At 42.3% G+C, this 15,479-nt stretch overlaps 2 protein-coding genes across 2 annotated transcripts in view; one reads left to right on the forward strand and one right to left on the reverse strand.

Annotated features, from left to right (window-relative positions):
• BUB1 (BUB1 mitotic checkpoint serine/threonine kinase) overlaps window positions 1-7,446 on the forward strand; it is a 41,138-nt gene extending 33,692 nt beyond the window's left edge. The window contains exons 20-25 of the mRNA XM_045550095.1: window positions 2,576-2,691; window positions 2,984-3,145; window positions 3,327-3,484; window positions 3,586-3,760; window positions 4,698-4,804; window positions 7,118-7,446. Coding sequence (XP_045406051.1) covers window positions 2,576-2,691; window positions 2,984-3,145; window positions 3,327-3,484; window positions 3,586-3,760; window positions 4,698-4,804; window positions 7,118-7,313 — 914 coding nt within the window. The 3' untranslated portion in view covers window positions 7,314-7,446. The remainder of the gene's footprint in view (window positions 1-2,575; window positions 2,692-2,983; window positions 3,146-3,326; window positions 3,485-3,585; window positions 3,761-4,697; window positions 4,805-7,117) is intronic.
• Window positions 7,447-12,660: 5,214 nt separating this feature from the next.
• The window catches only part of LOC123637459 (two pore calcium channel protein 1-like), a 48,087-nt gene continuing 45,268 nt past the window's right edge, over window positions 12,661-15,479 (reverse strand). The window contains exons 13-15 of the mRNA XM_045550635.1: window positions 14,502-14,615; window positions 14,184-14,290; window positions 12,661-13,309 (exon numbers count right to left, since the gene is read on the reverse strand). Of these exons, the coding sequence (XP_045406591.1) occupies window positions 13,164-13,309; window positions 14,184-14,290; window positions 14,502-14,615 (367 nt within the window). The 3' untranslated portion in view covers window positions 12,661-13,163. The remainder of the gene's footprint in view (window positions 13,310-14,183; window positions 14,291-14,501; window positions 14,616-15,479) is intronic.

Consider the following 15,479-nt stretch of genomic DNA (forward strand, 5'->3'; position numbering starts at 1 on the left):
AGGAAGAAAGCATCTGTATAGTTTATCACCATGAAGTATGATGTTTAGCTACTGGCTTTTTGTACATTTTTTTTTTATCAAGTTGAGGAAGTATCTCTCTATTTTCTAGTTTGCTGAGAGTTTTTTTTTTTTCCCATCATAAATGGGTGTTGGATTTTGTCAATAAATCCATTGGATTTTGCCAATAAATCCATCTGAGCCTAGTGCTTTCTGTTATGGAAGGTTAATTATTGATTCAATTTCTTTAATAGATGTAGGACTGTTCAGATTATCTGTTTCTCCTTTGTGAGCTTTGGTAGATTGTGTTTTTCAAGGAATTGATCCATTTCATCTGGGTTCTCATGTTTGTGGACATGGCATTCATTATATTCCTTTATTAACCTTTTAATATTCATGAGCTCAATAGGCATAGCTCATCTTTCATTTCTAGTATCAGTTACTTATGTCTTTACTCTTTTTCTTAGTTAACTTGTTTAGAAGTGTGTTAATTTTATTAATTTTTCAAAGACCCAGCTTTGGGTTTTGTTGATTTTGTCTGTTGATTTCTACTATAATACTTATTATTTCTTTTCTTCTGGTTACTTTAGATTTGCTCTTTTTTCTAGTTTCCTAGGGTCACAGCTTAAATTGTTGATTTAGATTTTTCTTCATTTCTAGGATATGTATTTAGTGCTATAAATTTCCCTCTGCTGCAGTCCACAAATTTTGGTAAATTGTATTTTCATTTTCCTTTGCTTCAAAATATTTTTTTTTATTGTAGCCTCGGGCAGAAGCTGGGGCCGCAAGTGTGTTTGAAGTGTTGATGATCAATGTGTCCTGAAATTCACATTAATTCTCCAGCTAGCTGTGTTCTGTATCGACACACGAGCTGCCAAGCCGAGTGATCCACTGTTATGAGTTGTACAATCAAAACATTTTTAAATTTCTCTTGAGACTTCTTTAACCCATGTGTTCATCAGAAACGTGTTTAATCTCCAAGTATTTGGGGCACTTTTCAGCTATCTTTCTGTTACTGCTTTCTAGTTTAATTCCATTGTGGTCTGAAAGCATACTAAGTATGGTTTTTATTCTTTTAAATTTGGTGAGCTGTGTTTTATGGTCTAGGATGTGGTCCATCATGGTGAAAGTTCCCTGTGTGCTTGAGAAGAATATATATTCTGTTACTGAGTGAAGTATTCCAATAATGCCAGTTAGATCCACTTGATTGATGGATAGTTCAATCATGTCCTTACCAATTTTCTGCCTGCTTGATCTGTCCATTTCTGATGGAAGGGTTTTGAAGTCTCCAACTATAATAGCAAATTCATCTACTTCTCCTTGTAGTTCTATCAGTTTTTGCCTTGTGTATTTTGACACTCTCTTGTTAGGCTTATACACATGGTCTTCTTGGAGAGTTACCCCTTTATCATTATATAATGCCCCTTTTTATCCCTCATCTTTGTTTTGCTCTGAAGTCTGCTCTGTCTGAAATCAATATAGCTATTCCCACTTTCTTTTGATTAGTGTTAGCATGTATATCTTTCTCTATCCCTTTACTTTTAATATATCTACCTTTTGTATTTAAAGTGTATGTCTCTGTTTTCATTGGTATATTTAGACCATTGATGTTTAAAGTGATTATTGATATAGTTGGATTAATGTTTACTCTATTTTTTACTGTTTTCTATTCATTGCCCTTGTTCTTTGTTTCTTTTTTGTCTTCCATTCTCTTTCTCTGATTTTAATTATTTCATATGATTCTATTTTCTCTCCTTAGCATAGCAATTATATTTTTCTTATTTTTTTTTGTTTTGTTTTGTTTTTTAATGGTTGCCCTAGAGTTTGCAATATACATTCACATCTAATCCAAGTTCATCTTCAGATAACATTATATCACTTAATGAGTAATGCCAAATATATGATAACAGAGTATTCCTCACACAGAGTATTAACAATTCCTATCCCTGCCCCCTGTCCTTTATAACATTACTGTCATTCATTTAACTTATCCATAAGTATACTCACTGAATACATTGTTGCTATTATTTGAACAAACTTTCTAATTAACAGTTTGTAAATTGAAAACTATTCTAAAATAAAAGGTTTACTTAAATTTAAAGATTTTAATTGTCTATTATAAAGATTGGTACAGTTATACTTTGCCCTTTTTATTCTGTTCTGAAATTGATTCTTCAAAGAACTTTGTTTAGCGCTATGCAGAGGATTTTTTTTGTTGTTTTTCTTTCTAACATCTCAACAGTCTTGCAAAGAAGGTGGCACCAGGCATTGCCCCCTTTAAAATATGAGAACACTGGTAAAGAGAAAATAACTGCCCAAAGTCACATAGCGAAGTGACAGTTCGGAGCTCAGCAGTGCTGCCCTTAACTCCTTCACAGATCGTCTGGTGAGGGGCTTTTCTGTGGCAGATAATTTAACTTTCATCTAAGACTAGAAAAACATTTCCTAAGGGAGCTATATCCATTTTTATTTATTAAAAAAGCAATTTAAACACCAAGATAATTTTACAATTCTTCATTTTGATAAAGTCCTTAATGTTTTGAGCCTTTTTGTCATTTTAACATATGTTTCTTCTAAGGGTCTATGCAGGTCTACGTCCATCACCTTCTTGGAGAAGGGGCTTTTGCCCAGGTCTATGAAGCTACCCAGGGAGATGTGAATGATACTAAAAGTAAACAGAAATTTGTTTTAAAGGTAAATGACTTGAACAGGTTTTTGTACAATGTAGAAATGAATTTTAGAACTTGAGTTTTTCTTTTTTAAGATAGTGGTGTTTTATGTCTATAGTCAGCAATTCAAAAACAAAAACTACAAGGAATTTGAATTGCCTTTCCACTAAAATTATCTTGCAACAAGCCCTCTTCTGCAGCAACAATTTATCGTTTGTTGTCACTGTCAATCCCACATCTTTACTGGGGTAGAGGTTGCTTTCTTGCATTTTTCAGAATGTGAGAATGGATATGAATGTCACATACCTGATTTGCAGGTCCAGAAGCCTGCCAACCCCTGGGAATTCTACATTGGGACCCAGCTGATGGAGAGACTAAAGCCAGCTATGCAACACATGTTTATCAAATTCTATTCTGCCCACTTATTCCAGAATGGCAGTGTATTAGTAGGAGAACTCTATAACTATGGAACATTATTAGTAAGTATATTCATTTTTATGATGAGAACGTGAATTTAAAATGTGTTTTTAGCTTGTGCCTTACGCATACCTTTTGTAGTTGGAGCTGTTATTGGAGTGGTGGGCAGGGGAAAAACTTTTAACTGGAAATTTTATTAATTCTGTGCAACTAACTCAGGATTCCACTTTCCATTGTTTCTAGAATGCCATTAACCTCTATAAAAATACCCCTGAAAAAGTGATGCCTCAAGGGCTCGTCATCTCTTTTGCTATGAGAATGCTTTACATGATGGAACAAATGCATGACTGTGAAATCATTCATGGAGACATTAAGCCAGACAATTTCATACTTGGAAACAGGCAGGTGTTGTGGTTTTACAGGGTTCTTCTGTTACCATTTCCATAACTGCCTTTCGTCATTTGTGCTCATGCAGCCTGGCCCTTGTTTGTGTTTAATATAGATTTTTGGAACAGGACGGCGAAAATGATGATTTGTCTGCTGGCTTGGCACTGATTGACCTGGGTCAGAGTATAGATATGAAACTTTTTCCAAAAGGAACTACATTCACAGCAAAGTGTGAAACATCTGGTTTTCAGTGTATTGAGATGCTCAGTAACAGACCATGGAACTACCAGGTATAAAACTAAAGAGAGAGATTTGGAAATATTTTCCTTTATTGTACTTACCAGATTTTCAAAGTGAATTTGGGGATCTAGTTAGTTTGAGCTGGTTTCTTGAGCAGCAGTTGAAGGAGAGATGAACTTAGGGTCTGGGGATGGGGACATATACCTGTGAGGCTCTCCCAGGCAAGGTAGTGGATTTGAGTGTGATAGATGGTGCGGGCAGATTTCTAACTGGATGCATGACCATATCCAAAAGGTGTTAGGAAAGGATCATTATTATCCTAAAGGAAGGTTTCAGAATTTTCAAAAAAACTAGAATATTAGATGACCAGGAAGGAGAATCTAGCTGGGATAAATGGAAATTTTTGAACCTGGGTTAACAAAACCAACTACCCAGTTCCCGGGTGAGAGCTGTGCCTTTCCCAGAGCCCATGAAATAGGGGGCAAAGGTGGGGGTCTTGTTTCTAGTATGTTTGTACTGCCAGTGAAGCCTTAGGAGATGGTTGTCTTCTGTCCTATGGTTGTGGACAGTGCTAGAGTGTTCTTTTCAGCACACAGCAAGAGGCCTTGAAGTATAGTCAGAGTCTTGACTTGAACTATGACCAGAGTCCCAGCGGAGGGAGTTGGGAGGACTTCCAGGTTGTCCGTGTGGAAGAGAGATTACAGTGTAGTGCTTGCGCCGTGACAGAATGAAGGACCTGAGAAGGACCCAGTAGCTCAGGAAGACACAGCTTTTCAAGGGGCAACCTCAGGAAGTAACGGGTGGTCTGCTGTCCATGGAAGCCTCCAGCAAAGCTTAGCTGTTCGGTAGGACGTATCAGTGAACAGATGGCTTCCAGATTCTTTAAAATCTCGTGGAGTATTTAGTTTGCTGCCTAAGTTAGAATCTTAACATACTCATGTGTAAATGAGTAAATTTAAGTCATATATGCCTGTATTTTCTTTATAGATTGATTACTTTGGGGTTGCTGCAACAATATACTGCATGCTCTTTGGCACTTACATGAAAGTGAAAAATGAAGGAGGAGTCTGGAAGCCGGAAGGTCTTTTTAGAAGGTGAGTATTAGCATTGACGCTACAGTGAAAAGAGAATAAATTTAGTAGAATGCTGAGTTCCATCTGGCAGAGAAACGGTCTCTGCCACCACATGGAAAACCCATGCCTTGGTCAGTATAGTGACAGAATGCAATGCTGGGCACCTGGGCACAGTGAGGCAGTTCCATAGCTTCCCCACTTCTCTCTCCCCATTTGTGAAAATGGGGCAGCTGATGCCCTCGTGGAATCATTCAGAGCTCCTGGCCCAGTGATTGGCATCCTGTCACCCTCAAATGTTTCTACCCTTTAGAAAAATCACCTGATGTCACTGAGACTTGGGTTTTTGTTTGTTTGTTTTTTGTCTATGTAAATGGGAATAATACTGATCCTACTTTTCTCAGATGTTGTAAGAAGCAAAGGAAATAATGTATGGGAAAGTGCTTTGTAAATTATAAAGTGCTATGACGAGGCAGCTGTTACAGGACAGGGTTTTAAGTCCCAGCTCTGTGGGACTTCAGTTTCTTAAAGACTGTTTTCTCATCCATAAAATCACAGTGAAAATTCATCACTAGACAAGAGGTCTTCCTATCAACATGAGTGGCTTTCCTAACATGTGAACAAACTATTGGTGATGTTTTGTTTAAGCTGAGTATTTGGTTCATGCACATTCTTTATATCATTTACACTTTAATATTTTTTGAGGTATAAAAACATACACAGAAAAGGATACTTACCTATGCAGCCTAATAGGATTGTACATACGTTTATACCCTCGTGAAAAAATTTAAAATGGGAGTTCTGTGGCCCTCATTCCCTTCCCTCCCCCGAATAAAGGAAAGGAAAAGAGCCAGCAGTGATCCTGTAAAATGTGTGCCCTACGTAATAAGGTAGGTTCAGGCCCTGGAGGAAAACTTATATAACAGTATAACAACTATATATTGCTATGCTTTATTCTGAATAATGAGCAAATACTTTATTCTTTCTGTTGCTCATAATCGAAGGTCCAGAAAGTTTCATCTCTGACCAGCAGTGTAGAGAAAATCCTGCAGACAGCCCTCAGCAGGCCTGATCATCACGGGCTACATTTCTTGTCTGGAATGCAATTCAGTTATGCTCAGCCTTCTCTCCAGTGTCTTATCTCCACATTCTGCAGTTGTGCTGTTAACCTTGACAATGAACTCTCAAGCTCTCTCTTGGGCAGTCCAGCTTGTCCACTTGGTCCTGGCACATGGGCAATTGGGCTCCGCAGAACCATTTGGCCAGATTATCCGATTCTGGCAGGATGGTATATACAGCTAGCCAAAAGCAGATAGATTTTCTTTAAGAGAAAGAAATTTTTTCTACTGAAGAGTTATTGCTAAAAGATTACTTATCTTAAATCTTTTTTTTTTGAACAAGATATATTTAATATATACGTATTTAATTGAACCTTTAATTTCTCTTATTTAGAATAGATTCGGCATTTCCTTTCTTTTTTTTTTTTTTTTTTTTTTTTTTTTGAGACAGAGTCTCGCTCTGTTGCCCAGGCTAGAGCGAGTGCCGTGGCGTCAGCCTAGCTTACAGCAACCTCAAACTCCTGGGCTTAAACGATCCTACTGCCTCAGCCTCCCGAATATCTGGGACTACAGGCATGCGCCACCATGCCCAGCTAATTTTTTCTTTTTTTTTTTTTTTTTTTTTTTTTTTGAGACAGAGTCTCGCTTTGTCGCCCAGGCTAGAGTGAGTGCCGTGGCATCAGCCTAGCTCACAGCAACCTCAAACTCCTGGGCTTAAGCGATCCTACTGCCTCAGCCTCCCGAGTAGCTGGGACTACAGGCATGTGCCACCATGCCCGGCTAATTTTTTCTATATAGATTTTTAGCTGTCCAAATCATTTCTTTCTATTTTTGGTAGAGACGGGGTCTCACTCTTGCTCAGGCTGGTCTTGAACTCCTGACCTCGAGCGATCCACCCGCCTCGGCCTCCCAGAGTGCTAGGATTACAGGCGTGAGCCACCGCGCCCGGCCAATTTTTTCTATATATATTTTTAGTTGGCCAGATAATTTATTTCTATTTTTAGTAGAGACGGGGTCTCGCTCTTGCTCAGGCTGGTCTCAAACTCCTGAGCTGAAACGATCCACCCGCCTCGGCCTCCCAGAAGGCTAGGATTACAAGCATGAGCCACCGCACCCGGCCAGCATTTCCTTTCTTGCTACACATCAAGCTGTGTTTAGATGAACATGGCTTGGACAGTTACATGAAACTGTCCAGGCCTATGGCAGTCAGATGTGGGAGTTGGTTGCCCTCAATGTTGAAGGCTATATTCTATCCATTATTTGTGCTTTGTCTCTTCAGGCTTCCTCATTTGGATATGTGGAATGAATTTTTTCACATCATGTTGAATATACCGGATTGTCATCATCTTCCATCTTTGGACTTGTTAAGGCAAGAGTTGAAGAAAATATTTCAACAACACTATGCTAACAAGATCAGGGCCCTACGTAATAGGCTAATTGTACTGCTCTTAGAATATAAGCGTTCGAGAAAATAAAATTTGGATATAGACAATCCCTAGAAATCACTTTGTAAATGCTAACCTGCTCACTTTGAACCTTGATTTTTTTCCCACATTTATTGTTTATGTAAATGTTTGTTTAAAAAAAATCACACAATATAAATATTTCAACAAAATACAGCATGGTAAGGTCCCCATGTAGCAGGCTGATTGGGCTGCCCTTGGGATACAAACATTCATGAGAATAATTTGGATGTGAACATTCTCTAGAAATCACTTTTTAAACACTGACCTATTTACTTTAAGCCAAAAACAAAATAAAGCAAAAATTCCCCAGATATATCCAAGGGACTTCAATTTTTCATTAATAAAGTTTGCCTGTCCTTTATTTTACCTGTTCTTCATTGCTCTCTACGAAATACAAATCCTAAGCCTATTTTTTTAAAGTACCATAGGAAAATCTCAGATCTTGAAAATAGTCTTTCTTACAAGCTGTATAGATCAGCTCAAAAGTTTTAGCAGCCAACTTAGCATTTACTGACTTTTAAAGCTGCAAGGGCCCATAACCTTCCTCCATCCCTCCCTCCCTTCTTCCTTTAGCGTGTTATGGTGAAAACAAATCCGAGGTGACACACAGTTCAGGAGCACAGACCAATTGCTTCCTCCTGCCCTTATTACCAGCCATTGTGTTCCTCGTTCCAGAGGCAACCATGCCCCACTTTTCATGACTCTTTCTAAAAATGATGGTTTGGCATTTCTGTATACTATATTTTTAACATAACTAGCATAATTATGCTTTTTTTCACTTAATATGGGGCATCAGAGAATGTAACTACATATAGAATGACCTCATTCTTTTTAGTGGCCATGTAATATGTGGTTATATGGTGTTATCTGTAGTAGATTAGCCCCCGTGGGGGATGTGCCAACATCTGTGCAAGTCCTTGTTCCCCAACAAGGGGAACAACCTTCACCAACAGGACAGGTCAGACTCTTTGACTTTTGCCAGTCTGACAGATGAAAAAATAGCCTCTCCTTACAGTCTTAATTTGCATTTCTCTTATGAATTAGGCCAAATATATTGATATATTTAAGAGCTATATATGTTTTCTTTCTCAGTGAACTCTATCTTTTGTCCATTTCTCATTTGAATTGTTCTTTTTATTGTTATTAATAATTTGTAGGACTCCATTGTATATGAGGCACAAATATTTGTCCCAATTTGTCATCCCTTTCAACTAGCAAGATTTCTGTTGCCAAGAAGAATAGTAAGAAAAAGTGCCTGTAATAATTTTAAAGCTAGTGCTAATTTAAATAAGACCATACATTTTTGATTACCATTTTTTTTAAGTTTATTTATTAATTTTAAGACAAGGTTTCGCTCTGTCACCCAAGCTGGTGTGCAGTGGTGCAATCATAGCTCACTGCAGCCTCGAACTCCTGGCCTCAAGCGATTCTCCCACCTCAGCCTCTCAAAGTGCTGGGACTCCAGGCATGAGCCACCATGCCCAGGCAGTTGCTATTTTAAGCCAGATTTTTTTTTTTTTCCTATTTCTTTCTAGCTGATAGTTTGAATATATGAAGCCAATTGATTTCTATAAAAAGCTTTTCAGTTTATTCTTTTGAAGTTTCCAAACAACTGTCATTATGAAAATAATGCTTATATCATTCCCAACTTTTTGCTTATGCTGCTTCTCTCGTCATTAACTAGTACCTGAGAAAAGGGTTAAATGATGGTAGTATCGGGCACCCTTTTCTGCCGTAGTGGGAGCGCTTCTAGCATTTATCCATTGTGCCTAATGATACTGGTTTGAGATAGACATTTTTAATCATTTTAAGTATCTGTTGATTTCTTTTTACAAGCAAAAGTAAACTATAACATTATTTTACAGTTTTCTTGCTCATCTTTCCATCTGCAGTGATCTAGCTGTATACCATTCTCCTATATCAATGTGCCATAATTTATTTAACCAACCCCCTATTTAGAGACAGTTTCACAGTTTTGCTACAAAACAGTGAGTGCAGGTGCAAATGTGTCTGTAGGATAAATTACTAGAATTGGGATCCCAAAACATGCCTTTATTTTGAAAATTAAAAATGTAACTTTCATGGTCAATTACACACATACTCAACATGGAAGGAAGTTGAAAATGATCCAGAGCCAAACCAACACTAAATGTATTCTTTAAGTATCTAAACAACCAGTCATTGATAAGCAATGCCAGGTTTGTGGGATTTTTTTTTTTTTTTCCTTTTGAAAATGGCTATTTTCAAAGGAAACCAAGACCAAAGAAGATAAGGATGCTTTTGTATCAAACCAAGGACTGAAATGCACTCATCTGTGAAAGGCAGGTGCAGGTGCCTTCAGCCTTCCATGGGGAGGACAGTTGGCTTTGGTTTCCAGCCCCTGTTGACCTACCCTGTGTCATTGCCAGCCCGTTTGCTATTACTGGATCTTCAACTTGCATCACACTGACAGACATTCTCCATGTCATCCACATCTACAGCGCGACCGTAGGGATGTCTCAGTACTACTGTTGCCCATCTGGTCCATGAGCTATACCAAGGGCTTTACTTAAATAAAACTTCACAGTCTGACTTCCTAGCAACAGCCTGTCCCCAGGATGGGAGGCTCGATCTAAACAAAGTAAGTTAGGTTAAGCACTTCAGCCAAGTAGCTTTGTTTTGTTTTTGTCTGTATACCTGATACAAACTATAGCCATCATCTTCATTTAATCATAAATTAGTAGTCTGGATTATACACACTCAGTTTATCTGCACGAGGAAAAACAGTTCTTTGTCTAAAGGGCGCCTGAAGTGAATGCAACAGAAGTTACTGTTGGGAGGACAAAGAAACCCAGCTCTCTCCGCTAGTGAGACTGAAGTTTCCCTGAGGAGGACAGAGCCGGGCATTGTTCATCTCTGTGTCTTAGGGGCGCAGCTCATCCTAAGTGCTCAATCGTTGGCCAGACTCAGTTCTAGATTCAGACTTCATATATCTGGGGCAGAGGCATTTCCCATTCATTCTGGGCCACCTGCTCCACATTCTAAGTTCTAGCTAAGCATAAGGCTGGTTACTCAGGAGAGCCAGACTCCTGCTACCAGTGCCTTTCCCCCCTGGATTATATCTATAGTCAAAGGCAATGATTCTAAGTTCTGCTTTCCCCTAAGACGTTCGTGATGGAAAAGCCCAAGTGTGGCCTGTGCCTATCAGAATAGGAGCTAGACAGTGGGGCGTTTGTTACAATACCTAAGCACACCTGAAAAGCTCTCGCGCCACACCCTTCTCTGCCTCTGACCCTAGGAGCCATCGCCCTCGGTCCTCCTTGTCCCTCGTCCCTCAAGTCCATCTGTCCCATTGGTTCCATCGAGAATGTTTCGGACAAATCCGTTTCTGGGTTGGTCAGGCCACAGCCGGCTAAGCTGCTGTAACACAGAGAACCCACCCCGGGGCTTGGAGGAGACAGGAGTGATTTCTTTCTCCTGTTACAGTCTAGGGGGGCGCGATCTGCCGTCCTCACAGGAGCCGTCCTCCGTGTTCTGTTAATAACTCCTGCCGTTTCCTGCGGCTAGAAGTGGCGGCAAAGCGGGGACGGCCCCCGGGGCAAGGCCTGCCAGGTGCAAACCCGAGTCGCGCTCACAGCCCTCGGGCCAGATACAGCCGTGTTGCCCCAGTCCCTCTCAGGGAGCCTGGGGGACCAAGGGCCTCTCTGGGAGTCCATGGGCCACAACCGGGGCGCGGGGTGACTAGTTCCCTGGGAGGCAGGAGAAAGCCTGGAGACTTGGGCAGTCCCGCCGCCCCGCCGCGTTCTCCTCCCTCCGAGGCCGTGCGCGATCGCTGGGGCGGCGGCGCCCCCTGGTGGCCAGGGCTGAGCACAGCGGTTTGCGGGACCTGGATCCCGCACGTCTGACGCTGAGAGACTCCTGCAGGGGCTCACGCACCCCGAAGGCATTTACACAACAAGGTTTACCCCGTTACTGTTTAACAGAGAACACGTGGAACAACGTCCAGGTCCATGAATAGGTGAATTTTTAAATCATGAAACATGGATGAAACAATTACCGGTAAGTGAAAAAAGCCGGTTGTTGAACAATATATACGAAACACGTCATTACATCCCATTTAGGATAAAAAATGCAATTATATATTGATATATATGATATGCACGACGGTAAGTGGGTAGATTTCGTTCCACTGTTACCACTGTGAAGTGGGTGTCAGACTGAGGGGGGACAGGAAGGGAAGGGGACAGGAGAACGAAGCATAAAGAACAACTTTCAGCTTTTTACTATATTTCTGGATTGAATTCTTTAAATGACTATAGATTATTAAGACAAGAAATTCCCAATATACATCAAACTAAAAAAATTAAATTGCAACTCAGTATATTTAGTATAATACTTTAAGTAACAATAGATGTTAGATATGCAAAGAAAAAGGAGAGCGTCTGGAAGGATGGCAGCCAGGCCCCAGCTCCTGGGGATGCTGGTGGCGATGGGATTCCAGAGCACCCGCGCCCAACACCAGGCGAGGGTTTAAGGCAGGAAGAGCCACCTGTTAGAGCAGACTGCTGAGTCAGCGTTGCAGCTGTCCTCAGCCTCCTGGGGTCCCCACAGTCTGGGGAAGGAGGTACCATTTGTCCTGAGTTTGCAGATGAGGAAATGGGCCACAGAGAGGTTCAGTGACATGGCCGGTGGGGAGCTGGGTGTGAACCAGACAGTCTGGCCCCAGAATTTGTGCCCCAAAGCCCTTGGCTTTGTTCCTGCACGACACAGGCCTGAGGTCTCCTTCAGAACTGAAGAACAGAAGTCCTTCCCAAGCTAGCTTCTGTTGCCACCCTGACACATGGCATGACAGACACTCAGGTCTCACTGAGAACTCAGGTTATGGGATGTGCTACCACTGATTCCCCTGCCCTGTGGTGGGGCTGTGACAAAGCCCAGAAGAAAGGGGCACACCGTGGTGACTCTAAAGGATTACATGTGCTCAAAATGCAATTGGGATCGACAGTCATCAAATCCATGGAGACAGAAAGTAGAAAGGGGAGATGGGGTTGGTTACTGGGTACAGAGTTTCAGTTTTGTAAGATGAAGAGTTCTAAGGTGGATGGGGGTGATGGATACACAACAATGTGAATATGCTTAACACTACTGCACTCTACTCTCAAAAATGGTCAGGATGGTAAATTTCACGTGTATTTTACAATTACAATTTGTAAAAATAAATTAAATTAAATTAAAGAAGTCCCTTTTAAGTTTCCAGAAGAAGCATGTTCTTGTGCTAGGAGATTTCCACCTAGGGAAAGTGACCTCAGAGAGCGACTTTACTCAAAATCTTGCTATAATTATAATTCATTTAAGAAGCTTTGAGAGCACCCTTGCCCATTCCCAAAGAAGTAATTGCAACAATTATATTTTCATATTCATATTTTCTTCATTTTGAATAAGCACTGTTTAAAAGCTACTAAAACATATTCCTTTATCATATTTAAATATTCATCATTCATTCATGTGCTGTAACATTGTAGCACAGTATTGCTTTACTAGGATAGGAAAGTACCATATAAAAATAAACAAAAAGCTTTTACATACCCACTGAAAAGACACACATGTACACACATGTGTACTATACACGCTCTCTATAATGTCTTCACCAGAGTTCCTTGCCTTACCTTCGTGATCAGATCTAAGAACGACCCAGGCGAGGTGCAGCCAGACAGCCTGTCCTCACCGTTCGGCTGGCCGCTCGGCACAGGAGAGGCCAATCCACAGGCTCACAGAACACGGAAGGGAACCCAGGCTAGAAAAATTATCTCTGGATAGCACATGTAAAAGGACACGATAGCTTATCTTGGTTCCCAGTTGTGGACCCTTGCAACGCCAGGATCATGCACTATTCTCGAAATTGGGATTCTTGGGATATATGTCACTGGGCGAGAAGTTCAGAATCTCATCCAAGGAAGGGCCTTCCTCCTCTGGAGCAATTTCAGACTCAAACATCCGCTGCAGCAAGGTGTCCACGGTCCTGTACTCTGGGAGGAAGGAGAAAGAGGCACATAGAACCTGGATATGTCAGGGTTCCAGAGAGCACTTGGCCTGGGGAGGCCGTGGCTTTCCTGAAGGACAGCCCCTGAGTGGAAGACAGCTCTGGGCATGGCAACCAAACACTCCTTGAAAGGAAGGAAGCGAAGGTCAGGAAGGGATCACTCATCCGTGCTGGTGTGACCCCCATGGAGCTCCCCGGACACTGAAGGCCCTGAAGACCAAGGGGAAGGTGCTTCCTGAAGGATGGAGGGGGACAGCCACTTCTTAGGGGCCGCCTGCTCACGCCACCCCTCCTGTAATCTGTGTTGTGTTCCTCAAGCTAAGCTCATTGCAGGGCACTGCAGCCAGAGCTTAAATTGAGATTCAGACTGGTTTGGGTTCACTCAGCCAATCATTAATTCATTGAGTCAATGAAGTAAGTAAACAAATAGTTGTTAAGAGCCCCTATGTCCCGGGGACACTGTTAGGCCCTGGGGATACCAGGAGAACCAAAAAGACATGCCCCTGCCACCATGGAGCCTGCAAGGAAGACAGGTGGTGACCAACATTTCTCTGGGAGGTGAGAGTGAGCCCGGGGAGAAAGTAGCGCCTGCACTGGCCCCGGGGCAGGACGGAGCCGGCGCTGAGCAGCTGAGGGCCTGTAGGACTGAGCAGCGGGCCTCGTGGGAGGGAGGGAGAGAGGCTGCGATACTGAGAGACGCCAGGTGCATGGGCGGCCAAGGCCATGGTGAGGGGACCTGTCTTTCTCCTTGAGCAATGGGAAGCCACCGAAGGTCAGATCCGCACTCTGGAAAGATCCCACTGGCTGCTGTGAGGACTGAAGGAAGATCAGTTCTAGTTTTGCACTGGGTTGAAACTTACTTTTTGATGCAATTCTGCAATACAGTCCTTCCAAGGCCTTCCTTTTGTTGTCTCCACGGTCCTTGGCGTCCACGTCATCAGTGGGCTTCCCCTCTTGCACTTCCTCCCTTCAAGGAGGAAGAGACAACACATGGTCAGGTCCCTCAGCCAAGTCCCGCACGGGGCTTCCCGGGCAGGGTCCAGCCACATCCAGGGTGCTCATCTAGAGAGGCCCCGCCGGTGGGCACACAGGACCAGGCTGGGTGCCGCGGGGCAGTGGCAGACCACACACGGGCGGGGTCTGAGTCTGCGGGTGGTCCAAGGAAGCATGCTACTCACTCTTGGATTCCCACTCCGAGCTCTTGAATCTTCTTCTCAATAGCAGTTTCTACTTCACTTTTTTCTAACGAATATGCCACAAAGAATGCCTCCAAGATAAATGCTATGAAAATGCTGAGAAAGAGTAAGAGGTAGAGGATGGTTAGGATGATCAGCCAGTCTATGCGGCAAGGAATCCCAGCTCCAAAGAGTGTTTGAGCCTGAATAAAAAGCAGCCTAGTGTTGCCAAGAAAATGCAAGACAGGAGAGAGAAGTGACAACCATAAAGCTTCTCTCAGGGACTGGGCACAGCTTCCATTCATCTGCAAAATTATTCTTCCTCTGCATCCTATTTAACCAGTGAATATTAAGAAGAAAATACACTTTATTTTAAGGGGAAGCTTAGGCCAAATAGTTGTTGGAAGATAGTTCTCCTTGAATAGCTCAGGTATCCGCACAGTCTGGGTCCTGCACAAAGCTTTTAGAGTCAATTTAGGGATGTTCTAAGGCGGCATTCCAGAGTAGTGAAGTCTGCCTCCCCACGGACAGTCCGGGGTAGCAAAGCTAAAGACCTCATCTCCCTTCCCAGAAGCTTTGCTTACATTCCAGAGTAAAGAAGATAAAGTCACTCTCTCTCTCTCTCTCTGTCTAGGTCACTCTCGCTCTCGCTCTCTCAGGGAGCTGACACAAGGTGTTGCTCTGGCTACTGCTCTCCCCATGAATAACAAACTCTCTTTGTCTCTGGCCCAAGGTCTCACGTCTTCTGTTAGTGTATGCATGGCAGACTAACCTGTCAGCTTGCAAGTAGAGTAAAATCTCAGACTTTTCACCATTTCTGACTTGACAGATGACGACATACCCCAGGGACGTCACAGCACTCAGAGGCTTTTTAGAGGAGGGTAGAAAAAATTCCTAGAGCCTTTTTACATTTTTGCATGGGCCTACGCCCCCATCTGGGAACCTCTTTATGGGCCTCTTAGGGAGGCATTTCTCCCTTCT

The sequence above is a fragment of the Lemur catta genome, chromosome 4, assembly GCF_020740605.2.
Source record: "Lemur catta isolate mLemCat1 chromosome 4, mLemCat1.pri, whole genome shotgun sequence".
NCBI lineage: Eukaryota > Metazoa > Chordata > Mammalia > Primates > Lemuridae > Lemur > Lemur catta.